We start from the raw sequence: 25942 nt of genomic DNA, 5'->3' as shown, positions 1-25942 counted from the left end.
AATGGTTGCAATTCGTGGAGCACCTTTCTTGCCAACACTCCCTCATCCTTGTATGTAACAAGTAACTCCCTCCATGCATTGTGTTTCCTTATCCTCAAGACTTTGTTTTTCATCAACGGACTAGATACATAATAAAGAACTATAAAAAAGCTTCCTTTTCATACATAGAAGTTGGTGTATTTCATTCATATGTCCATCCCTTTGTTCCTGTAAAATGACATCACAAACCGTAGAAGAAAAATCATTGACAAATAAATTTTCCGCGCTCTTTCTTTCTAGTTCTTTTTCTTTTTCTTCATTTTCCCTTCTTTCTTCACTCCCTATTGCTTCTTCTTTTATTCTTTCTTTTTCTATTTTTTCCTTTAGCCTATGTTGATCCTTACTGACTTGTCTTGGTGTCATAAACTTCAACTTAATTTTGTGTCCCTCGTGCCTCGAATAAAGCGAATGTTCATTAAGATTGAGTGTTTTAAAACGAAGTCATGACCATCCCAAAAGAAGATGACAAGAGTCCATGGGAGCGATATCACATAATACTTCTTTCACACATTTTGTTGCGAGTTTGTTAAGATTGAATACAATATTTGTTGCGAGTTTGTTTAAAGCTTCCTTGTTTCTTAGGAACGAAGGAAATACAAGACATTTCCACGTTGTTGGTTACTTTTATTTGTTTTAGGTCATGTTTGAATATTGAATCTTGATTACAATTTAATATGTTCATATTTTATGATGAATGACAACTTATGGTGTGTTGTTATTGATTCAGTTATGGGCTTTCGAGCATATCCTAATTTGAAACACAAAAAAGCGAGGTGGGAAAACGAAATTCCTTCGAGTGTTAATCAAAATTTCGTGAATTATTTGGTGAGTTATTTTGTATGTGTTTATTGTTGGGTTGATGAATGTTGATGGATTGGACTTATGAATTGATGTTGTTGTTGGTTGTTTACATATGTAATTAGTTATTATTGATGTGAAATAAGCATTTGAACAAGTTGCAGTTGGAATTGAAAGAGTAAAGAAAGATAAAATTCCATGTGGTGTCAAAAATTAGAAAACACTTGTGTGATGGATGATATAACGCAAGGGGAAGATGAGAAACATGAAGATGAAAAGAATGGCGAGACAAATAAAATTCAACAAAAGCAACTTGCATGCACGAATAAAGCAACAACTTAGGAAATGTGTCAAGAGTTCTACAATTCAAATCATGTATAACCGGAGAAGAAGCAAGCGTAGTTAGTACAACAATAATGTGAATGTTGCAATTGATTATGTTTTTTTTTTTAATTGTTAGGATTTTGGTGTTATAAACTTTGGTCAAGATTATAAATGAACAAAATTATTTCTAATACATGTGATTAAGTTATGAATGGTTTTCTTCTTTTTTTTGAATGATTAGCTCTTTTGTAAGTTATGTGTAACGCATGAATAAATACAACTTTAAAAATGCTATGAATGTGTGATTTATGTATACATTATGTGAAAAAAACTATATCCTACATTGATAGAAAAAACGTAAATGTCAATATATATATATATATATATATATATATATATATATATATATATATATATATATATATATATATATATATATATATATATATATATATATATATATATATATATATATATATATATATATATATATATATATATATATCATTGTGTTAATTACAATCATTTAATTTTAGATAGTTAAGTTTTAATTTTCTCAATTATGTTCTTGAATATTGAAAATATATAAACTTTTAGCCTTTATCTATTATAATGGCTTAATTTTAATTTTTATAACAATACCATAATATTAAGAAATATGTATATACATTGTCCAAGGACCTGCTCATGGCCAAGGCCTACTAAAACGAACATGTGCTTGATCCACACTATTATACCAAAATGAAGATCATGTCAGCTAGTCTGAAAGTTAGAATAATGCATAATTAAACTAAAGAGGAAAGAACTAATTCAAGATTAACATGTAATTGGGGTCACATGGCGGAAACTCATCTGGGTAAGGACTTATAAAGAGTATTGTAAATAACATATTCTACGAAGTACATTAATTATTACATTTATTCTTATCCGACACACTTGATTAACTTGATTTTACAAGTACAACCCTTTCCTAGCTAGAAGAAGACAAGTATTCTTAGAGAGGAAAAATACCTCTAAAGTTGAAGGCTTGAAGGCTTTGAAGTAGAGATATCAACGGGGCGGATAGAATACGGGTAGTAGCTCCTCGTACCCTACCCGCTGAACAAATATTCGTCCCGTACCTGTACCCATATTCGTCGGGTATTCGTTATGCGGGTACCCACCTTCTTTTTTTCATATCCGCGAATATGTACGGGTACCCGTGGGTATTTACAAAAATATTTAAAAAAACAAATATTTAACCATAACTAGTGCTTAGATCAACAAATCAACTTTCTTCGATTAATTCCTGAAAAATTAACAAATAAAAAATCACTACAAATTTATATTGTAGTTTATTTTTGAATGAAATATTAAAGAAATTACTAACTTTATCAATGTCCACCTCTTACAACATTGTATAAAGTTTCATGTTGTCCAATTTTAATCTATAAGAGCCTGAAACACATAAGAAGTTCATTAAAAATTTCTAACAATCACTTAATTAAAATATTTAAGTAAAAGTGTTAATTTCATTACCTTCCATGTTGGTCCATAACCGGTCTTGGAAACACATCAATGCCTTTATCTGGAAGTAATCTACTCCGATGTGGGGTAAGAATTCGAGCACCATTACTGAATGAAGACTCAAAATATTTTTTACTAATATATATATATATATATATATATATATATATATGTATATATATATATATATAAAAGAGTATTTTTGTGAATTAAAGTTCAGCGAGTACGAGTATCCATGGGTACGGATACTATGATATCCGTATCCGCTCCTTTAACACGCGGGTATAAAAAATACCTTTACTCGCGAGTAGCAGGTATCCATTTTTAATATCCGTTTCCATTTTTAATTCTATTATATTTTTACAATATTATAATATAATAATTTATTATTTATTATTTTTAAAATATTATAATATAATAATTGATTATATAATATTTTGAAATTATTACATTGATTATTAGCAAATTTATAACCATTTTTCATGGTTTCAAATTATTTTACTTATAAATAAAAATATAAAAATTTAAAGAATTTATATTTTACATATTTTATTCTATATTTTATAAACACTAATTTTAAGTTTTAGTTATATATATTTTTTTAATTACTCTCACAACAGTAATTTACTGTTCCTTTTTATTTTATTTTGTTGGTTTTAGAGAAAATTTGTCTAAACATAATCGAAATCATTTTCTTCACTGATTAAAACAAATATTTCAAATAAATGAAAGGGTTTTCTTTTGTTGTTTTTTTCAACGTTTTTACAAAAAAGAAAATTTCTTTTTAACAGAACTAGGTCTGATTTTGTAAATGATCAGACAGTCAAATATGTTGTTCAATGGAAATTAAAATTAGTCTTTTTTAAAAAATTTAATCAATTTAATTTTTATATTTATAAAATCGTAAATTTAATTTTATAAATTCATTTTTTTAAAATTTGATTAGTTAACCTTGTGTTAAATTGTATAAATAAATTAAAATATTATAATAAAATATATTTAAAATATCAACAATATTTAATAAAATTTGATTAAAAAAATTAAATTTTAAAAAACTAAATCGATTCAAGACTAATTTCGACATTTATTAAAATAATATCCCAATTTTTTATATCTTTTACCTTTTATTGATTAAAAGAACAATTTTTTATATCTTTTACCTTTTATTGATTAAAAGAAATATCCGGGAAAAAAATATATTGAAGCAAAAAATTTCGAAGTGGAAATCAAAAAGCATAACCTAACCTTGTTCGGTTCTTCAATTCCACCATTAACGTACTATCTTCTACCCCAAAACACATTTTATTCATTCAGACTCACCGATTACGCTCTCTCAATCCAATTCACTCTCAAACTCTGTTCACAACTCATCAATTTTCAACTCTCTTTCTCAATTCCCAAACCCAATGCCCTTTTCACAATCTCCTCACGAACCCTAATCAACCGCAACCACTTCGTCCTTCGTTCCATCCATTGCTGAGTATCTCGTTTTTCTGCTTTCAACTCAAGTTCGTGATTTCTGCTTCTGCTCTAATTTGTACCCCTTTTCGCGGTTTCTAAAGGTAAGCCCTAAACCCAAAGTAGTTTCATTTTATTACCTTTTTTTTTTCCCCTTCTTTCCTACTCCCTCATGTTTTAAAAGAATGACGGGGATACTTGGAAAAAATTGCGGGAACAAAACGTGTTATTCTGTGGTTTGGTTGAGAAGTAAATATATATCAGAATATAAGTGAAAAAGAGCATATGGATTTTGATGGGTGTTACTTGGTACGAACCTTTTGTATGCATACAAGGTGTGTGATCTTTTTTGTTTTTGTTTTTGAGTGCTATGCATATTAACATTGCCCTTTGGTGTATGCGAATGGCCTCATTTTTCTTGTGCAATTTAACTTGCGTTGAAATGAATTTAAAGTAATTTGCAGAAGAAAAGTAAAACAAGTTTGGTTCTGATAGGGCTCTGACTCTGTTGAATGTTAAATCTGGTTCTTCTTATCTTTGTGCATTTGTTTGGTTTGTTGATTTTTATGTGAATGATTAGCTTTTCGTAGGAATTAAGTTTTGTTTTATTCTAGACCGTTAATTTATTGATTAAAACATTAATGACTGTTAATAACGTTGATCACTGCTAGGAGGCTTGACATAACTTTTAATTTTGGAGTAACTTTCCCAAATGTAACAAGTTAAAATTACTTTTGAACACAACTTGTTTGTCATATTTACGTGAAGCTAAATACAGTTTCATATTTGATTGAGCTTCACAGCCATTGGTTTTCAGGCATCTCATCTTCTACACCCGTGTTTCCCTATTCCACTTAGATTTCGTTACACTTTTGCTTTTCAAATTTTCATTAATTTTTGTGCCCATTTTTCTGCTTGTAGATCTCTTTCTTTTTTACCCTACTTCCACGCGTTCTAGATTTGATCTGCAATAAGTTCAGGGTTTTTGCAAAACGAAATGTGAAACATGGAATGTACTGTGTAATTTTTGTAGGTTATAAACTTGCCTTTTTTTTCTAAACAATTTTTTTTACAGGTTTATCTGTCATAAACATGGATGAGGATCAAGAGATGGAGAGATTTGGAATGGAGAATGATTATGAGGGTGGTCAATGGATTGGTGGTGAATTCTACTACAAGAGTCGTAAAGAAAAGCGCACTCAGACAAAGGATGATGTTCTTTACGGAGTTTTTGCAGATTCTGATGACGATGATGATTATTCAAGTAGAAAACGGAGGAAGGACCGTGATTTTTCAAAGAAGCAAGATCTAACCAAGCCTGTGAATTTTGTATCTACAGGAACGTTTATGCCCAATCAGGAAATTGATAATAAGTCCAAAGAGCAGAATGAGAAAGATGGTTATGTTAGTGAGGATAGGCCGGGCTTAGGGTCAGGTTTCGGTATGGGGTCTGGTGGTACTTCTGGGTCTGGTCTAGGTTTTAATTCTGGCAATACAGCAAATGGTTCAGAAAGAAATGATGATTCTGATGAGAACGGTCATGATAATTTCTTGCCTACAGCATTTGGGAAGAAGATTAAGGAGGGGGCGATGAGAAGGGAAAGAGAAAGGGAGAAGGAGAGGTTGGAGAAGAAGAGAGGGAAGCATCAGAGTTCAGTTCAAGATGGGTTTAGTGATGTGGGGAAGTTTGAGAAGCATACGAAAGGGATAGGCATGAAGTTGTTGGAGAAGATGGGTTATAAAGGAGGTGGACTTGGGAAGAATGAGCAGGGTATTGTAGCTCCTATTGAGGCCAGATTGAGGGCCAAGAATTCTGGCATAGGGTTTAATGAGTCTAAGGAGACTATGCCGTTGCCGGTTTTGCAGCAAGAGAAGAAGAATGTGCAAGAGGTCTTGCAACCTGTGGTTGGCAAAACGAAGGAAAGGTTGTGGTCAAAGCAAGCAAGGTTGAAGAAAAAGAAGGAGGAAGAGTATGTAACAGCTGAGGAGTTGTTGGCAAGCAAGCAAGAACAAGAGTTTGAGGTTGTTCAGAAGGTATATGATATGAGGGGGCCACATGCTCGAGTAATAAATTTGTCTGATTTGAATGCCGAAGAGAAAGCAAAAGAAAATGATATCCCAATGCCAGAACTTCAGTATAATGTAGCGTTAATAGTTGGGTTGGCTGAGGCTGACATCCAACAAATTGATAGAGATTTGAGGAGAGAGAGGGAGACAGCACTTAGCTTGAAAAAAGAAAAAGAGAAGTTAGAAACTGAGGCAGCATTTCAGAAGAAGCAGCTGGATAATATGGAGGAAATAAAGCATGTGTTAGACCACGTTGAAGAAGAAAACACTTTGGGAACATTAACATTGGAGTCCCTTGCTCATTGCTTTAGGGATTTACATAAAAGATACGCTGATGACTACAAGTTGTGTAACTTGTCATGCATTGCTTGTTTTTATGCTCTACCCCTGTTTATCAGAGTGTTCCAAGGTTGGGATCCTCTTCGAAATCCATCTCATGGGTTGGAGTTGGTTTCAGAGTGGAAGGCATTGCTTCGAGAAGAAGATTCAGTTGATATATGGGATGTTTCATCACCTTATACTCAATTGGTTTTAGAGGTTGTATTACCAGCTGTAAGAATATCTGGTATAAATACCTGGCAGGCCCGGGATCCTGAACCAATGTTATGGTTTCTGGAATTGTGGGAAAAGTTACTTCCTCAATCAGTCCTTGCCACCATATTAGACAATATAGTTATGCCTAAGCTATCGAGTGCTGTAGATACTTGGGAACCACACCGTGAGACCATTCCTATCCACACTTGGGTGCATCCATGGCTACCTCTGCTGGGTCACAAGTTGGAGGGTATTTACCAGGTGATTCGATTTAAATTGAGTACTGTTCTTGGGGCCTGGCACCCAAGTGATGGTTCTGCTTATGCTATATTGTCTCCTTGGAAGTCTGTATTTGATTCTGCTAGTTGGGAACAACTTATGCTTCGTTTTATTGTACCAAAGTTGCAGCTTGTCTTGCAAGAGTTCCAAGTGAACCCAGCAAGTCAGAATCTTGATCAATTTTATTGGGTAATGAACTGGGCTTCTGCTATTCCTATTCACCTAATGGTTGATATGATGGAGAAATTCTTCTTTGCCAAATGGCTTCAGGTTCTGTATCATTGGCTGTGCTCAAATCCTAATTTTGAAGAAGTTACAAAATGGTATTTGGGATGGAAAGAACTCATTCCAAAAGAACTGTTAGCAAATGAAAGTATCCGGTACCAACTTAATCGCGGTCTTGATATGATGAACCAGGCTGTTGAAGGTATGGAGGTGGTCCAACCTGGTTTAAAGGAGAATATAAGCTATCTTAGGGTACTTGAGCAGAGGCAATTTGAGGCTCAACAGAAAGCAGCAGCTTATGCTCAACAGCAAGCTGCAGCTAGCTTGGGCGGTGCAGTCAACGCGGATGGCACTCATGAATTGAGCTTGAAAGAAGTCATTGAGGCTCATGCTCAGCAACATGGTTTGCTGTTCAAGCTTAAACCTGGTAGAATGCACAATGGTCATCAAATATATGGGTTTGGTAATGTCAGCATAATAATAGACTCTCTTAATCAAAAAGTATACGCCCAGAACGAAGAAATGTGGTCTATGGAATCTCTTCAGGGTTTGCTAGAGTTGCACAATAAATCCCTTAGTAAGAGGCGTTGATTTCTGCATTGACCAATGTGAAGTATCTGAATTCTCAGGTACTCTATCTAGTTCCTTGTATGAGTTGTATTCTCTTTTGATTACTTCGTAGGCTTGGGATGTGTGCTTTCTGGTTTTGTTTTGGGCAACTTTCTGTCTGATCATAAGCAGAATGGGTATGTAATATTTAATCTAGGCTTTCTATGCACATGTTATATGCATTGATATATATGATATGTTAATAATTTTCAATGCAAGGTAAAACCTCTTATGTGAAATTCAGGAATAGCGTGTGGATTTTGGATTTATTTTCTTAATGCACTTGTCATCATTTAATTATCAAGTAAACATGCTGTTATTAATCTTTGAAGGTGTTTAAAAACCATGGTGCGTCTGCTGGTGCATCAATGAATCATTCTCATGGTCGGATGATGGCCCACTAGTTATTCCACCTAGTGTTTCTGTGCATCTTGCAAGTATGAAAGGTCATTTTGATCAGACAGGAGAATGTTTTATTTGTGAAATTCAACATGAGTATCTTTTGGTTGATTCATCTCCAACTTCTTTTCACTGGTTCCTTTTGCTGCTACATTTCGTTGAGATGTGAATTTTTCCTTAGTATTGTACTGCTCACTTCCATGAATTGGATGCTGAATGTATCATTTCATTATTTGTGAACTCCTATTACGCCATGTTCAACATGTTTAGTTTGGTTTCAATACAATGCATCTGGATACAAGATGTGAAATAAAGGCGTTATATTTGTCATTTTTCTGGACTTGATGCTAATTTCCAGTACCGGGTGATTGCATGTGACAAACATATCGAACAAGTAGATCGAGATGGTGTTAAACTGGCAGTTGCCTTAATAATATTTTTGGAAATAACTTTATTTTCCTTGGCACTTGGAATAATGAGACAGGACATGGACTGTGCTTAGAAATTATAATTAGACATTGGGATGCCAAGTTCTTTTAGGAAAGTGTCACTGTTAGGTGTCATAAACATTACAGAGTAACAAATACTTTTCTTGCATCTTCATGAGTGGTAAACTGTGTGAACTAAAACCTTATACAGTGATTTTCCTTGTATCATACTTGTTACTAGTGAATTACACTTACAGAAATTGGGAGGCTAATTGCTATAGCACATAGCATAACACACTCTAACCTCACTTTATATTATATTATGTGTGTGTGTGTGTGTGTGTGTATAACATTATAATTATTAAGAAAGACTCACATCTCCATCTTGATCTAAAGTTTTCAATCATGAAATACATTAAATTATTAAAGACTTAAATCATAAACTGTCGTTTTAAACTTTGAAAGAGCTAAGCAGTCTAGGCACTGACATGTAGGGATCTGATGTGAGAGGCTGAAGCTGAGAAGCAGATTGTGAAACACACAGACATACATATCATCAATGGACTGCTGGCTAAAGTTCCCCGTGTTTCTGACCTGTGAAGATAAAAGAAATATGTGTTAAGATTGATTATCTGATCAGAGCTGGTGGGAAACACTGCTTTCTGCAGAAGTCAGCAGTGGTGCTGCAGCATATGAACTCAGAACTTGGCAAGTAACTACAAGAGGATTGTGATATCCTTGTAAGGGATGGACCAACACCTCTTTAGAATGGGACACTTTTTGGCATGTGCCGGACACTTGTCTACTTGTTTCAATAAAAAATAATATTTAGTTCGGACACCTCTCCAACATGGTTGGGACATGTGCCAAGAAAGTGAGTCGCCACCTAACCTTGCCTAAACACATCCCAGACACTACTATAATTTTTTTTTTAAAAGTCAAGTTTTCTTATAAATAATAGGCTCAGCATTTTTTTGGAGGTTCATTTATCATATGACTTGTTTTAACTTCTTAGAGATATTATTCATCTTGGGATTATGAAATGATCATCGTATGAACATTATGAATTTGTTTTTAGAATGTGAATGTATATTAATCTTGAATCTTGATTCTCATGCTGCATTTTATATTTTGGACTTTAGTCTGGTGTCTGTGTTGGACATAAGTAGTGCATTAGGGGGTAACAGACATTAGAATTCTGAGAAATTATTATAATATATTGTATAGTACAGATTGACAATTCTTGTACTAAGCTCATAGATGGCTTAAGCTGTGTCGTGCACATCGTGAATTTTCCTATGCTATGGATTTAGCATACCACTGATCCTCCTTGTATTGCTGTAATCTGCGCTTATGTCACTCTATTATCAACCATGTAAACATGTGCTATTTTGTCCTTTATTCTCTTTTCTTGTTTCCAAAGGTTAATCACTATTTATTGATGATTATTTTGCAGGTAGTTGAATATGGAGGTTTGCTGAAACGAATGCTCAGGAAGATGTCTTCGCAGTTGAACAATCCACCATTCAACTATACGATTCATCCCCGTCCACTTCATGGTAATGGGTCAAGAATGCATTCACTCATTGCTTTATACTTCTAATACCTCTACTAACTGGGATTGCGGATTTTGAGCTGGGAATGGGTGTTACATAAATCATGTGTTTCCCGAGGGCGCTGCAAAGGTTCTAAGTGAAGTGAAAGTGGAAGTTCTAGTGAGGATAAAGCGTGTGTTAATAACCTAATTTCTTTTATTCACATGTATGAGGGTCAAGCATTTTTGTTACAGTTTTTGTACTCTGAGCCTCCTAGTGAAGGAGTTTTGGTTCTCACATACCATTAATCTTAGTCCTGAAATCATGAGGTATTGGAAAACTGAAACAAACTATTCATGGTGTACTAGATTCATAGGGAAGACGATAATGCAGAAAGAGGAAAGGTAACTAATTTTACAATGTCTTGATGTTTTGGTAAGCTGTCTTTTTACCCGGATTATGCATTAAGAGACTAAGTTAGGGTAATTAGATTTTCACACTACTTTAACATTATTCTAGATGAACTAAAGTTAATTCAGACTGTGTACTAAAAGCGTGTTTAGTTTACTGTGCATCATTTTTGTAAAGTCACGTTTAAATATTATTTAACGTAATTTTGTATAATTTTTCATCTATGGATGTTAGAGATTAACCCAATTGCAATATACCCCATTCAGGGTATACTGCAACACATGTTACAATACCAAAAAATACATGTCAAATCTACGAGTCTTGATGCCACATGATTGTAGGGTTAGCATGATCATCATAGGAAAATGGACTTTTTTCATGCAACTCAGCAATTTTTCATTTCCAGTGCATACAACCAATTCACCCTATGAGCTGCTTCCACTTGTAGTAGTTGGTTGATGTCTTTGTTGTTTGTCTCCTTAGTTAATCATATCCAAATATTTCCATAGATGTTTGATACAAATCATTGTAAGCATTCCACTATAATGCTTTCACTTATTCGAATGTGTTCATCCACACTAATAGTGAGTGAGCCATAAGTCAATATTCGAATAACAGTGGTGCACTTTGTGAAGGTGATAAACCTCTTCCCCCATTTTGCATCTAACTTCAGCGTGAAGTAGTCATTGTGATTACTGAGGGCCTTTACAATTCTTAGAAAGACATCCTTTGACATGTGAAACCTTCAATGATGTTGGGATTTTGTACGCATAAGATTCTTAGAAAAATAGTCAATGGATCATGAATTTGATCACAATTTCGATGTACAACCTTTGTTCTTTATTTATCACTACCAGTATTATTTCATGTTGGTGTTCAAGTATTAACTTGATGACTTCTTTCATTAGTGTTGTCTTTGGTTGTTCATGTATGCCTTAATCTAATATTGGGTCTGAATTTATGTTTTGAAAATTGAAATGTTTAAAGTATTAGAAGATCTGAGAATGAGATAATATTGCATAATTATATAGTTTCACAACTAGTTTTACAATGACTATTTTTACAACTAAAATAAAAAAATTAGTTCAATATAAAATATTTAAATTTTACAATGATAATTAATTGACGCATATATAATGACTATTGTATTTAAAATTCTAGTTTCTACCTAATATAGTCACAATATTTCTCTTTCGCTTTTTTTTCTATGCATGTTAGATGAGTTCTTTCATATTCCAAACACATTTCTTGCAATTTCTCTAAGTTAATAAATTCATCTAATTTGGTGCTTTTTTTCCTTTATTGAACTTTCTATGTCAAATAGATTAATATGGGGACTTACACTTGGTTGCCCTGTTGGGCGAGATAGTAGTGATGGTGTCACATCTTCATCAATTTGGATTAAAAGATTATGAGTATTTTGAATAACAACCCTCGATTCTTTTTGAAAATTATTCGTAAATCTTGAGTTTCATTTTGTGGTTCATATCTCAACAAAAGCCAAACATGTTCAAATTTACACTTTTCCTTTTTGAATCTTTCATGAAATTCTTATATGTGAATAACATAACATCCTTTTCGACTCAATTACTTTTTCCTTGACTAACTAATTATTTATAACATGCCTTAAACTTTTGAATTCCATAGTGAAGTTTGTTCTATTAGATTGACTCACCGTCCTCTTTTGTGAAAATGCAACTGCCATTGTCGTTGTTGTATGCTTCATCGATCATATTTCAATATTGAATTAAGATTTAATTACTCGGATCATACCCATTTTGGTTCGAAAATTTTAAAATGGTACCCACTTTGAACTTTGTCTCAATTTAGTACCTAATTTTGATTATTGCATCAATGTAGTACCCTCCGTTAAGTCTCCACAATAACATTTGTCTCTTTTTGTGCAATCACCAATTTAAATCCCACATGCTTTTGATACCTAAACCCCCCGAAGGAGTTGTGTACAATCATGGTTTTATGTCTTCGTACGATTCTTGTGGGGTGGGTGGCCTGATATTCTTTGTTTGTATAAAAAGTTCGATATAACCTGCAATTGGTGGAGTGATAACTTTTCTCCTTATTTTTTGAACATCTTTCCATCGTTGAATTATTTGGATAATATCATTGTCACACTTGATTTCAACAAGGTCGTGTAAAATTTTGTTCTTCAAAACTTTAACTGCACGTCTATAACTAATTTCTGTGATGACTTTTCGATCTCCACAACGAATTCCATGCGATAACTTGTCCACAAGCTCAGGGAAGGTGCAATTGTGGCGCATGAACATTCTCACTACTGCGTGAGATTTAAACTTTAACCAATGACCGTAAGGGTACTCTACAACAGTAGCTCGGCGAAGCCTTCCTCCAAAATAAATTAACAAGTCACATCTTTCTATACACATTGGTCTTTCGTCCGTCAAAGAATCACTTCTTTGTAACAGTTCAAGTATTTGGTTCGGCGAGCGTGTGTACGTTACAAAAAGTTCAATAATACAGTTAATTGGAAACTCTGGCTTACACTTAGCCATCATTATGACATCGTCATCACATGACAATTCAATAGCCCGATACATGAAAACTCCATTTTCATTCAAGGTTGGTTGCCTGAAGTATAACTTGTTCATATGCGTATCAATTTTCAAGTCCAGACTCTTCATAACCAGATCAGTTAACAACTGCAATGTACAACAGTATGGGATGCAGAACAAACTAGGAATGGAACCTTCGAAGTGGACCCCGTCATGGTATTCCTTCATTTTTCCATCCTTGAAAACGGCGACTAGATATGAATTGCCGACATTGTATCCACTTTCACCGCCACTGAATGCTTGCATATTTCCTTCTTGTATCGGACGTCGACTGCGAGAAAAGAAAATTACGCCGACTGCGAGAAAAAAAATTATGCCATCAAATCAAACCAGTTGTATATTCAGATGGAATAAAAGTTTCCTTATATACCTCTGCATTAAGCGCACAAGAGCAGGATCATTTTGCAGCTCAGCAATGCTATTTATGGAGAATAAAAAATTATTATAATGTACGGTGCATTTCATGGACCAAAATGCCCTTATTTAACGTATAGAAGAAGCAAACCGTATGTACCCTGTTACATTGAATGCGAACCCCTACCTTTTTACTTCCTCTTCCACCTACCTAAACATCATTACACAACTCTTTATTACTCTGGCGCAACGACGAAAATGTAGTTAATCTGCGTATACAACTCACACCAACTGAAATGAATGCGCAAAGACCTTGGCGGTGAAAGGTAAAGCTCCTCATTTATAACATCTTAGTCTACTCCACCAAAAATCCTTTTTACTATCTTAGTCCACTTTCCGAGGGTTACAAGATTGGAACTTTACTTCTTTAACAATTATCACAACATATTATATCATTTATTTGAGTTAACCGATATATTTTGACCGCTACGGGATTAAGGGCCAACAACTTTTTAATTTTGTATGTGTTTGTTATTCTGCCAGAAGAATTTAGACCTCAGACGATACTAATATTCTGTTGTGTAAATGCAAATCTTGTGTTTTTAATAATATAGGGCAAAGTAAGCGAAATGTCGGCATCCGATGTACTAAACCCCATTTCACTTGACGAAATAAGTTTATGGAACGAGGATCTAGTCCAGCAGGAAACATTACCGGATTCTATTGCTTGCCAGACTCAAGAAGATGAATTAAATGAGGTTCCTATGGTTGGAATGATATTTGAAACAGCCGACAAGGTTAAAGAGTTTTACAAGCAATACGCCATCAGATGTGGATTTCGTGTTCGTGTGAGAAGTTCAAGTAAAGGAGAAGACAACGAATTATGCTTTGTCAAATTTGTTTGTAGCCATGAAGGAAATTGCATGTCCACCATCCCTCCGGAATTGAAAAGTCAACCAACAAAAACCAAGAATTGTGGTGCATAGATAACAGCAGTTAAAAAGGGAGGTCAGTGGCACATAAGGAATGTCATACTTGATCACAATCATGACCTAAGTCCTATGAAGTCAAGAATGATTCGCGGCAACAAAAAATTGAACATGCAAGTCAAGCGAACACTCGATATGAATGATGAAGCAAGTGTGCACATTAACAAAAGCTTCCAATCACTGGTTTGTGATGTTGGCGGATTTGAGAACCTTCCTTTTGTCGAGCATGACGTCAGAAATTATACCAGACGACAAAGAAGGGCACTAGGAAAGGAAGGAGACGGCCAAGCATTGATGGCACACTTCTCTCACATGAGACAAATGAACAACAACTTCTACTTTGAAATTGACTTCGATGATAACAATAGAATATCAAATGTCTTTTGGGCTGATGCACGTAGTAGGGCAGCATGCGAGGAATTTGGAGATGTTGTCTCCTTTGACACACCATATCTAACCAACAAATATGATATGCCATTTGCACCAGTTGTTGGAGTCAATCACCATGGTCAGTCTATATTATTAGGATGCGCGTTGTTGTCAGCTAAAGATACATCGACTTTTGTGTGTCTTTTTAATTGTTGGCGTAGGTGCATGTCAGATAAGTCACCTGATGGCATTCTAACTGATCAATGCAAGGCCATGCAAAATGCAATTGACATTGTTTTTCCAAATACTCGTCATCGCTGGTGCTTATGGCATACAATGAAAAAGATTCTTGAAAAGTTACAAGGATATACTTATTACAAAACTATCAAAACCAAGTTGAAGACATTGGTTTACGAGTCCCTAAATGTGCACCAATTTGAGAGCGGGTGGCAACAATTAATGAATGATCATGACTTGGATAACAATGACTGGTTGGTCACACTATACGAAGAGAGAAAACGGTGGGTGCCTTGCTATTTGAAAGGAATTTTTTGGGCTGGTATGTCCACTACACAACGCAGTGAGGGACTCAATGCCTTCTTTGATAGATTTATCAATTCAACAACAACATTACAACAGTTTGTAGTACAATACGAAAATGTGCTACGACACAAAGCTGAAAAGGAATGTGAGGCGGACTTTGCTTCTTTGAACACTACAATCCATGTGCCACCTAGTCCCTTATTGAACGACAATATTAGCAAGCCTACACACATTCCAAGTTTGCAGAAATACAAATGGAATTCCGCACGAAGATGAATTGTGCAATCAAAATGGTGGATGCTACTCCTTCGGGATGCAACTACGTGGTGCTGCAAGAGTTATTATGGGATGGGAAATCTGCAAACAAATATTATGATGTCCATTATGATGCTGAAACCGGCACAATAACATGTTCATGTCAACTTTTTGAGTTTCGTGGTATCGTCTGCCGACACTGTTTCACCGTCCTTGGCCAAGAGGAAGCAACAACAATATCCACGAAGTATATCATTCCTCGGTGGAGCAAACTTATACGAAAGAGATATACTTCAATGAGAGCAGCTTACAACACCCACAGTAAGGATCCAACAATGCAGAGGTACCGGGCATTGTGCAAGAATTTTTTTCAAATTGCTGATGTTGCATGCGAATCTGATGCCGGAACGAAACATCTATTTAAGCAATTGAGGTCTGGCCAAAACCCGGTGGAGTTCACTCCGTGCATTGATGCTCATAATGTTGACACGAGGATGACGTCTTCCTTCCCAGCCCCGGATTCATGTCAACCATCCCATGTCCGCAGCCCAAATGCAGTAAAGCGAAAGGGAAGGCTTCGTACTCTAAGGTTGAAATCCAAAGTAGAAAAGTTTTTTAAAAAAAAAGAAGTCGGTAGTAAAGACGACTAAAATATGCACCAACAGCACCGTAAGTTAATCCTTTATCATTATCACAATTATCTGGCGGTGCATTTATATAATATAACTTGCTTTTTTATAGGCAACACTAAACAACGACATGTGGAATGACATGATAGATGTATATGGTCATATAGAATGGGTATGATTTAATTACATTATCTGTGGACTAAGGTGGAAACAATTTCGTAAATGACAACTGAAATTTAAAATCCAATTTGCAGGACTTGAATGTGCCACAAGTCGGTGATGTTTCATTCAATTCGAGCGTACAAAACAAAGTCGGTGGCAAAACAAATTGCAATATAACCGACTGAAAAAGGTGCTTGTAGTGAAATAATTTTGAATGTCCAAATTAGATCCATGTAAAGGCACTACCATATAATGATTTTATTGAAATTCCGCAGGGACAACGTACAACACAATGCCTATTTTTTTGGTAGATGAGAGCCTTGGGTAGTTGGAAACATGATGACATTGCCAAACAACAGGTCTTTGTCAAGTCTTTGTTTGTCGATGACATTATACTACAACTGATCTTTTTGGGCGACGATGTACCAGTAACCGCCTTTTTATTGTACAATATATGTATTTTACATTACACATTTTGTACCAAATACAGTGCGTTCGAAAAGTTTGAGATTACAGGCAAAGTGGTTCGCAAAAACTATTTGGCTACTGAAATATGTTATTGACCAGAAAGAAAATATGCTTATAAAAACCAAAATTAATTTGGACAATCATTTGTTAAACAAAAGCACCTAACAATAATTGTTTTTTTATGATACAATATATGTGTTTCTACTTAATTCTTTTTGTACCAAGTACAGTGCATTTGACAAGGCTGATATTACAGGGAAAATGTTTTGCAAAAAATGAAAAGTAAATGCCTTTTTATGATACAATATATGTGTTTTTACATCATTCTTTTTGTACCAAGTACAGTACATTCGAAAAGTCATATATTACAGGGAAGATGGGTCGCAAAATTTTGCAGTAATTGCCTTTTTATGATACAATATATGTGTTTCTACTTCATTCTTTTGGTACCAATTATAGTGCCTTGGAAAAGTCTGATATTACAGGAAAAATGGTTCGCAAAATTTTGCAGTAACTGCCTTTTTATGATACAATATATGTGTTTTTACTTCATTCTTTTTGTACCAAGTACAGTGCCTTGGAAAATTCTAATATTACAGGGAAAATGGTTTGCAAAAATGAAAACTAAATGCCTTTTTATGATATAATATATGTGTTTTTTATGATACAACAAAAAATTTTGTGAACCCAATTTTTTAGGGGCATTCCCAGTGTAAGGGGTACATAGTGTGCAACTTTTCATCTGTACCCGTCGATGAAGCTTCATTTTGTCATACATATTGCTTTGTGGTGGAATTGGCTCCTCTGCACGGCTCACATCTTTTGACTACTCTTCATCACTTCCATTTGGGGTGTCCACATTAACTTCTCGGACTTTAACACCAACACTGCGCTTAACAGTAGTCTGCAATGGGCTCCATGCTTCATGTGATTGATGTCCACCTTTGCTATAAAATTGGTCTACAAATGTTTTAACTCTTTCGTTGTGAACATTGGTGGAAGGAGTAACAGGATCACAATCTTTGGTTCTTTCCATCTTCCTCTCATGAAAAACTCATTCTAAAAGGGATAAAGATTGGCGAAGTTCACCTATTTCACATTCATGCTTTTCAATTAGAACCTCAACTTCAACCTTCCTTGTTCCTACATCTACTCTTCCAGTTTGTCTCTTACTTCGACCAACTTCATGACCAAGCACTTCATACGCTTCTCTAACTATTACATGAAGAAGTTTTTGCTTTGACACACAAAGATCAGCAACTATCTGTGAAATAAATTAACAATATTTAAATTAAAATGAGGTACATTCACACAACAATCAACAATCTAACTAAATCAAACCCAAATTACTTACCACATTCTTCTCCAAACTAGTCTTTAAAGCACCGTCACCCACTTTAATATTCATCCTACGCAACAACCTTGAAAATTCATTGCCACCGCCTGCACCCTTTCTCTTCACAAATAGAAAGTGATCAAAACACCAAAGTTGAAAGTCCACAAATAAAGCAAATGTAAATGGACATAAATCATTATTCATCACTGCTTTGCTAATCATGATGTAACTAAATACAATTTACCTGTAATAAATAAACACAACCCACAACATGAAAGTGTTTTCTATGTCTTTCCATCTTCAACACCAATGAAGCATTGCACAAACTCCCAACCAAGTACTCGTAAACTACACGACCCTAGTTATATTGACATAAACTTTTCAAGTCATCAACAATCTTGAACAGTGTGGGGAATACGGTTCCATTCCTATTAGGCAAAAGAAACTCGGATATGCCTATTAAGATGTATAACCTGCAAAAATCATCTACTTCAACACATTCTGAGTGGTTCAAAAGATAGTTATATATCACCCCAACAGTAACCTTCTCACTAAAAATGTTCCTACACAGACTTTCAATAACGACTTCATCCAAATCCACTACATCTCCGATAATCCTCAATCCTAAGCCTAAACAAACATCTAATAACTTAAATGGCACAATTATAGAGTTAAGTAAAAAACCACCTCTTCTTTCTACCCACAAATTGCACAAAACACCAAGAACATTTTTACTTATCTTAACAGAATCATTCAACAAAGTGAACCACCAAAATGGTGTTCTTTGAATACAAAGCTTTTGGTCCTCACTTAAGTTCTTATTCAATAAAGATAAATATATGGTCCTACAAGAATGCCTGAACAAAATCTGCAAAATAAAAACATAAGACCACAATTAACAACATATTCTTTCAACTCAATATGAATAAACATTGCTACCATTGCTATATCTGAACAACTTACCTCAGTACCATCACTGAACTCTCCCACATCACCACCTTCACTCCCTTCACTATCATCACTACCATTGTTATGTTTACTTGGACCACTATCTTCACTCATGTCTTGTAAAAAAAATAAGAACGACATTAATGAAAGGTATTAAATCAAAACATTACAACACACCTCCAATTTATCTTCACTTCAACAACAAATGCGTCAAATTAAATCAACCATTACAACACACATCGAACCAACAATAAAATAACTACCGATATACCTAAATAACTGCAACGGGACCACAACGAACCAACTAACACCGACGAAACAAATCATGTATCGTTCCACCTTCCGGGTCAATGGTCTGCATTTATAAAAAAACACAACCGTCAGTTTTGGACACGCAAAACACCAACGGCTTTACACGGTCCACTAGGGGTTTGCGAATTACCACAAATTATTCCTCACCACCCTAGATTCATAATATAACACTCATTTAACGAAATAATGCACGAACGCGAAGGGTTTGGGCGAAAAGAAAATACCACCTTAAAAACGAACCGCGGACGTTAACCTCGTTCTACCATTCTTCCCTTCCCAAGTTCGGATTTTTTTTAGGGGTTCCTTCCTCCACCTATGAGCAGGCGCACGAACAACACAACAAAGTCGACGAATTAAATTTTTGCACAAACCCTCCTCGTTCTACCTCTTCTTTCGCTGCCTAAGTGCTTTTCATTCTGCTTCCGCTACCAACTTCGCATTTTTGTACAGCATTCAAGGTCGGTTTAGTGAAAATATCACCGCTTAATCAATAGTGAAGGCACTGCTTGGTACGAAAAAAACTAGGTTGAAAGTGGGTTCAAGGGTTACAAGAAAAAAATGAAATCTTTGGGTAACTGAGATGGATAGCGGCTGGTGTCTCCTCACGCGCAAGTGGCCGCAGCACGTTACCCTTTCTTCCGCAGTTGGCTTAGAAATCGTCAGAACCGTCACCTCGTGCCTTCAATTTCTATTTTTCAAAAACAATTAATTTATTTTCCACGTGTCAGTGCCACGTGGCGGGTAAAAACCAAGTTAGAGTATCATTTTCCATAGAAAAATTATAAAAGCATAATATCGGGTATGGATATCCAATTAGGAAAAAAAAATATCGGAATTCAATCTCCATAGAATGAAGAACTGGATGTTGACGTTCGAAAAAAAAAGAAACTATTGAATGTCAACATTCATGACGAAAAAAAAAGACATTAGATGTCGACATCTATAAAATAAAACAAAGAATCACATATGTCAGACACCTGTTAGAGAAAAAATTTGGAGTGGGGTTAGTTAGCATGCATTAAATAGGAGAGAGAGAAAAAATATATTTAATGAAGGGTAAAGTGGGTAGTTAAAGAAGTTTTGGAGGTAGAGAAGAAATGGTTTGAGACGTAGGGAGAAGCCCTGGATACTGACCTTCAGCGTGAGTATGCATGAAGCATACAAAATCTACATGGACTATATCTTAGTAGGCTTTGGGTATTTGTGCTTGGAGTATAGGCTCTTCGGCTTGTATTTGCACCAAGTAGTATAGGTTATTAGACTTGTATTTGGACAACAAAGTACAAGCTAAATTGTGTGTAAATTTGGCCTAGGTGCACATGTAGCCTAAATGTGTTTTAAAAAACTTTATTCAGAACGAAAAGTTTAACTCTAATTAGTTATTTAAAACACATTTAACGCATGTTAAATATGCTAGATCCAATTGTACATGGGAGAGAGAAGTTTGTGCACATTTAGCACATGGGAGGAAGATGTTAGTGCTTGAATTTGAATTTCATTCGGGACGAGCTCTCCCTATAAATACATACATAATTCATACACTTTCTCACTTTTTAATTCTATATAAGAATGGTTTTATAGATTCTCCCACAAGCCAAACTCCCCCATTTCCTTCTTTCGTTTCCATCCCCCTCTCCCTCTCATGAACCCAACCTTATATTTCCCTTCCTCCCATTTGTCAATGACTCAAAAACTTAATAACTAAAAATGTTATCAAGAAAGCTTACATGAGAAATAAAATTCTAAGCTTGAGTGTGAATTATGTTATCGGAAGAGGAAATAAAATTCTAAGCTTGTGAGAACTTTTGTTATATTCTATCTTTGAGAATCACCATTACATATGTTATATGTTCTGGTAAGTAAGAAGTGGTAGTTGAAAAAAACTTGAGTTCTTTATCTCATGAGGAGATTGAGAAGGGATAATAATGAGTGGTTTTTTTATGCACTATGCGATAAAGCCTTTGATTAATGGAACCTTTTGAAATGTTTCCCAAAGCAGAATTAGACGTAGTCCAGGAGATGAGTGTTAATTTTGAAGAAAGGCTTCAATTACCCAAGTGAAGATGATGATGCTTTGGTGATGTTTGAAGATGTTGATGCTTTTGAGTCTACAATCTAGCTTTTTTATTTGTTTATGTTTCAGTCCTTCTCATAAGACATTAACTAAGATTTTTGAATTCAACACACAACCTATAATAATGAGTCAAACATTTTCTAAGAACTAAAATACAGTGTAAAACAAAAATCAATGCTATTAATAGATTACATAATCAATTAATTTGTTCTTGAGAGGTTTCTAAGAACAAAATAATCGATTATGTAGTGAATTAGATTAAAACATGGTGCTTTTTCAGGTTTTAATGTTCCAAGTAAAATAATCGATTAGGTGATAGAGTGCTTTTGTGTTGCATAAGGCCATCAAAAATAAAACTAAGTTTCCCCCTTTAATTAATGCAGTATAGAGGTTACCTAGGCCTGTCCAAGGAACAATGTCATTGAGTTCATTGATTGAAATTTGTTTACTCTTTTTTTAAGGTTGGCGGATTTCATTGAATTTGAAAGCACATAAAATGCATTGAAGCAAAATAAAATGCAACAACATTAAAGTGCAAAATATGGATATAGAAGATGCCGAAATATCAACTAAATTCATAATAGTAAGAAAATAGAAATAGTAAATCAATTAAATGATGGAATGTGTAATTAGTTGACAACAACTTGGATAATTGACTAACGCAAATGCTAAGCTGAAATCTAGACCGTGCAAGTTGATATTTAATTGGTGAAAAGTGTGAAGAACGAAAATCGAATTAAAACAAGTCAGAAAGTAATAAACACAAAAACTAGAGCAATGCAGAATTGAAACAATATTGGAATACGTAAACTGTAGAAGTAGAAGTTGCTGGAAATGAGAAGAAAAATGTAGAAGAGATTAGAAGAACAAAAAGATGAGTCTAATATAGCATTTGAAGAACACTCAAAACAAACTTGGAAAAGAAAACTTGGAGCTCCAATAGTCACCCAAAATCAGAGAAAAAATTTGGAAGCCATCGCAAGTTAATGAAATGGATGTCGACATCCGTTTCACACTTTTCTACAACAGATCTTGACATCCATTTCAATGTTTTTTATTTTGCTTTTTACGAATGTTGCGGCGAGGCATGCGAGGCAAATGAATCACTAAGAATCAATTTGAAGTTGGAGTGCAGAGGTTGGAGTGCAGGTGGTGACAGTGTTGGTTGGAATGCAGAGGTTGGAGTGTTGTGTTTCAATGTGTTATGTGGATGAGGTAATGTGTTGTATACGTGGTGAGAGAGTGCATCGAGTGTGGTTCTAGTGTGTGCGTGAGTGAAGTGAGGTAGTGTGTGTTGTGTGCATGGTGAGAGAGTGTAGTGAGTGAGGGAGGTGTAGTGAGTGAGGGAGGTGTAGTGAGTGAGGTGCAGTGGTGTTTGTGAGTTTGTGAGTTTGTGAGGTAGTGTGTTGTGTGCGTGAGTGAGGTGCAGTGTGCATGAGTTTGTGAGATAGTGTGTGTTGTGTGCGCGGTCAGAGAGTCCAGTGAGGTGTAGTGGTGTGCGTGAGTTTGTGAGGTGTGTGATTATATTAGTGTGTGCACTTCATTGATTGTGTTGGTTTCTTTTGGTTTGTGCTAAGGATCAATTTTTTCTCATTGCATATTTTGCTTATCTACTTGCCCTTAATTAGCTTCTTTCATGTATTAAAATATTTTCTATTTATTATAGCTCATCATGGAAGATCATCATTTTAGTTATTTGAGTTTCTTGGATTCTCAAGTTAATTGTAGTCTCATGTCAGACTTTTCTGATTTCGTTCATGATATATGCGAACAAGATTATACATCTCATTTTACAAATGATGATATCTTTCCAACACGTGAAGATTTAATTAAGTGGGTTAGAGGGAGTGCTTTTAATCTTGGATTTGTTGTTATTATTCTAAGATCAGATAAATATAATGGACAACCAGGAAGAAAGATCCATATATTATTAGGTTGTGAAAGGGGTGGAAAATATAGAAAATACAAATGTGATGCAGAACCGAGTTTATCTGGGACAAGAAAATGTGACTGCCCCTTTAGATTGAGAGGCAAACCCATCTCTCAAGGGGAGGGATGGGTGTTGAACCTAAAATGTGGTTACCATAATCATGATTTTTCATCTACTCTAGTTGGTCATCCCTATGCGGGTAGGTTAAAGTTCACTGAACACTCGTTGTTTGTTGATATGTCTAAAAGTTAAGTAAAACATGCAAATATTCTTCTCACTCTCAAAGAAAAAGATAAGTGTAATGTGACAACTTTGAAGCAAGTATATAATGTAAGATATAGGTACAAACGTTCAATAAGAGGTTCAAGGACAAAGTTACAACAATTAATGTTGATGTTGGAACATGATCACTATATCCATTTTAGTAGATGTGTTGATGCATCTGATGTGGTTAGCGATCTGTTATGGACCCATCCTAATGTTGTGAAGTTGTTAAATTCATTCAATATTGTGTTCTTAATGGATAGTACTTACAAAACCAACAAATATCGGTTGTCATTGCTTGAGATTGTTGGTGTGACCTCAACAGGATTAACTTTTTCAACTGCGTTTGCATTTTTATCTAGTGAAAAGCAAAATAATTTCACTTGGGCTTTGGAAAGGCTAAGAGGTCTGTTTATGACGTCTGAGGGTGGTCCACAAGTCATTGTAACTGACAGGGATCTAGCTCTAATGAATGTTGTTGGTATTGTCTTCCCTGAGTGTTATCAACTTCTATGTCGTTTCCATATACAAAAACATGTGCAGGCAAAGTGCAAAATGTTAGTGAATTCTGTTGATGCATGAGATGTTGTACTGCAAGCATGGGAGAATGTTATGGACTATGAAGATGAGTTAAAGTTTAACGATTGTGTTAATCGTCTTGAGCTTGTTTGCCAGCCATGGCCTGTATTCTTTGAATATGTTAATGACTCGTGGATAATTTCTTACAAGAAATACTTTGTCAAGGCGTGGATGAACAAAGTTATGCATTTAGGGAATACAACATCAAACATGTATGTTTGCATCTTCTTATTAATTAATTTTTTTAATGGTTTATATGATTCCATGTATAAATTATACTAGAGTTGAGTCTGCTCATTGGAGCCTCAAGAAAGTTCTTGGAAGTAGTATGGGAGACCTTTGTTCGTGTTGGGATGGAATTCACAATGTTATTATCTTGCAACATAACGAAATAAAGACGTCTTTTGAAAGAAGTATTAATCTGATGAGTGACTCTTACAAGGCATTGAGTTATAGAAGATTAGTGGGATATGTTTCTAGATCTGCCTTAGAACTCCTTGCTCCAGAGTTAGAAAAAGTTAAGAAAATTGGATTCGATACTAGTCGTTGTGGCTGCATTCTCAGACAGACTTATGGTCTTCCATGTGCGTGTGAATTAACACGATATGACCCTGGGATGATTCCTCTCCAAGAAATTCATGTCATGTGGACTAGGTTGAGCTTCTCACATGTGTCCTCTTCACAATTCGAAGGGCAATTATCTATTCAAAGGGAGGTTGATTTGCTGCTTAATCTTTTCAAAGAAGTTGACATTGCAGGAAAAGTAACCATCAAACATAAATTACTTGACATAGTTTGCCCTTCGATGACATCGATGTTGTCGCCAACGAGTAAAATTAAGACGAAGGGTGCACCTAAAAGTCATTGATCAAAGAAGTCAACCAAACGTGATCCGTCATATTTGAGCATGTTGACACCTTCATTGAGTCATCAAGATAAGACACATGTGTTGCAAAAATAGAAAACAAGCTGAAGACCGAAGCTGTATTTCAAGAAAAGATAGTACCCATGCTAGAACAGTTCAATCCTGTTTTTCATCCTTATATAGTGGATGTTGTAGATGTAGTGGCAGATGGTCATTGTAGGTATAGATGCATTGCTGCATTGCTGGGTATGGGTGAGGAGTCATGGCCTCTAATCAGACATGATTTATACAAAGAACTTAGTCAATGACAAGATGAATATGCAACATTAGTTTAAGGTTATGATCGTTTGGAAGAACTGAGAAAGTCTTTGCTAGTTCATTCACCATCAGGGGTATGACTTCTACATACTAATGTTCAAACTTATTTATTAAAAGTTTTTTATGATTTTGTTTGATTATAATCTAATTAATTATATACAGGCTAATCGAGACAAGTGGATGACTATACCGGACATGGGGTATGCGATTGCTAATCGATATAATGTAATCCTCGTGTGCTTGTCATTGGTTCAGAATTTGACGATATTCCCACTCCGTACATCCCCACCTATTTCGCAAAGTCAACATCGACTAATTTGTATCAGACATTTTTATGGCTCTCA

General features: G+C 35.0%; 2 protein-coding genes and 1 pseudogene across 7 annotated transcripts; all 3 read left to right on the top strand.

Moving 5' to 3' along the window:
* The first annotated feature begins 3887 nt into the window (after positions 1-3887).
* STIPL1 (GC-rich sequence DNA-binding factor-like protein with Tuftelin interacting domain-containing protein) lies at positions 3888-10621 on the top strand. 6 transcript variants are annotated; one of them, XR_003603743.2, is made up of 5 exons: positions 3888-4229; positions 5201-7859; positions 8172-8276; positions 9161-9540; positions 10123-10621. XR_003603743.2 is itself a non-coding variant. In XM_028067427.1 (3 exons), exon 2 carries the CDS (start codon positions 5218-5220, stop codon positions 7819-7821), a length of 2604 nt encoding a protein of 867 aa, XP_027923228.1. In that variant the 5' UTR covers positions 3889-4229; positions 5201-5217; the 3' UTR covers positions 7822-7859; positions 10123-10621. The 6 variants fall into 6 exon arrangements, 1 of the variants encoding a protein (XP_027923228.1); XR_003603745.2 differs by having other exon boundaries at positions 8172-8285; XR_003603744.2 differs by lacking the exon at positions 8172-8276.
* Positions 10622-14681: 4060 nt separating this feature from the next.
* LOC114180676 (protein FAR1-RELATED SEQUENCE 5 pseudogene) lies at positions 14682-15734 on the top strand (annotated as a pseudogene).
* Positions 15735-24091: 8357 nt separating this feature from the next.
* Positions 24092-25283, top strand: LOC114180675 (uncharacterized). Its single transcript, XM_028066977.2, has 3 exons — positions 24092-24317; positions 24435-24627; positions 24698-25283. The coding sequence occupies exons 1-3, from the start codon at positions 24092-24094 to the stop codon at positions 25281-25283; spliced, it is 1005 nt and encodes a 334-aa protein (XP_027922778.2).
* The last annotated feature ends 659 nt before the right edge of the window (positions 25284-25942 follow it).

The sequence above is a fragment of the Vigna unguiculata genome, chromosome 4 (assembly GCF_037176805.1).
Source record: "Vigna unguiculata cultivar grain cowpea cultivar isolate G323 ecotype 2 chromosome 4, ASM3717680v1, whole genome shotgun sequence".
NCBI lineage: Eukaryota > Viridiplantae > Streptophyta > Magnoliopsida > Fabales > Fabaceae > Vigna > Vigna unguiculata.
This window is presented reverse-complemented; position numbering and strand designations above follow the sequence as displayed.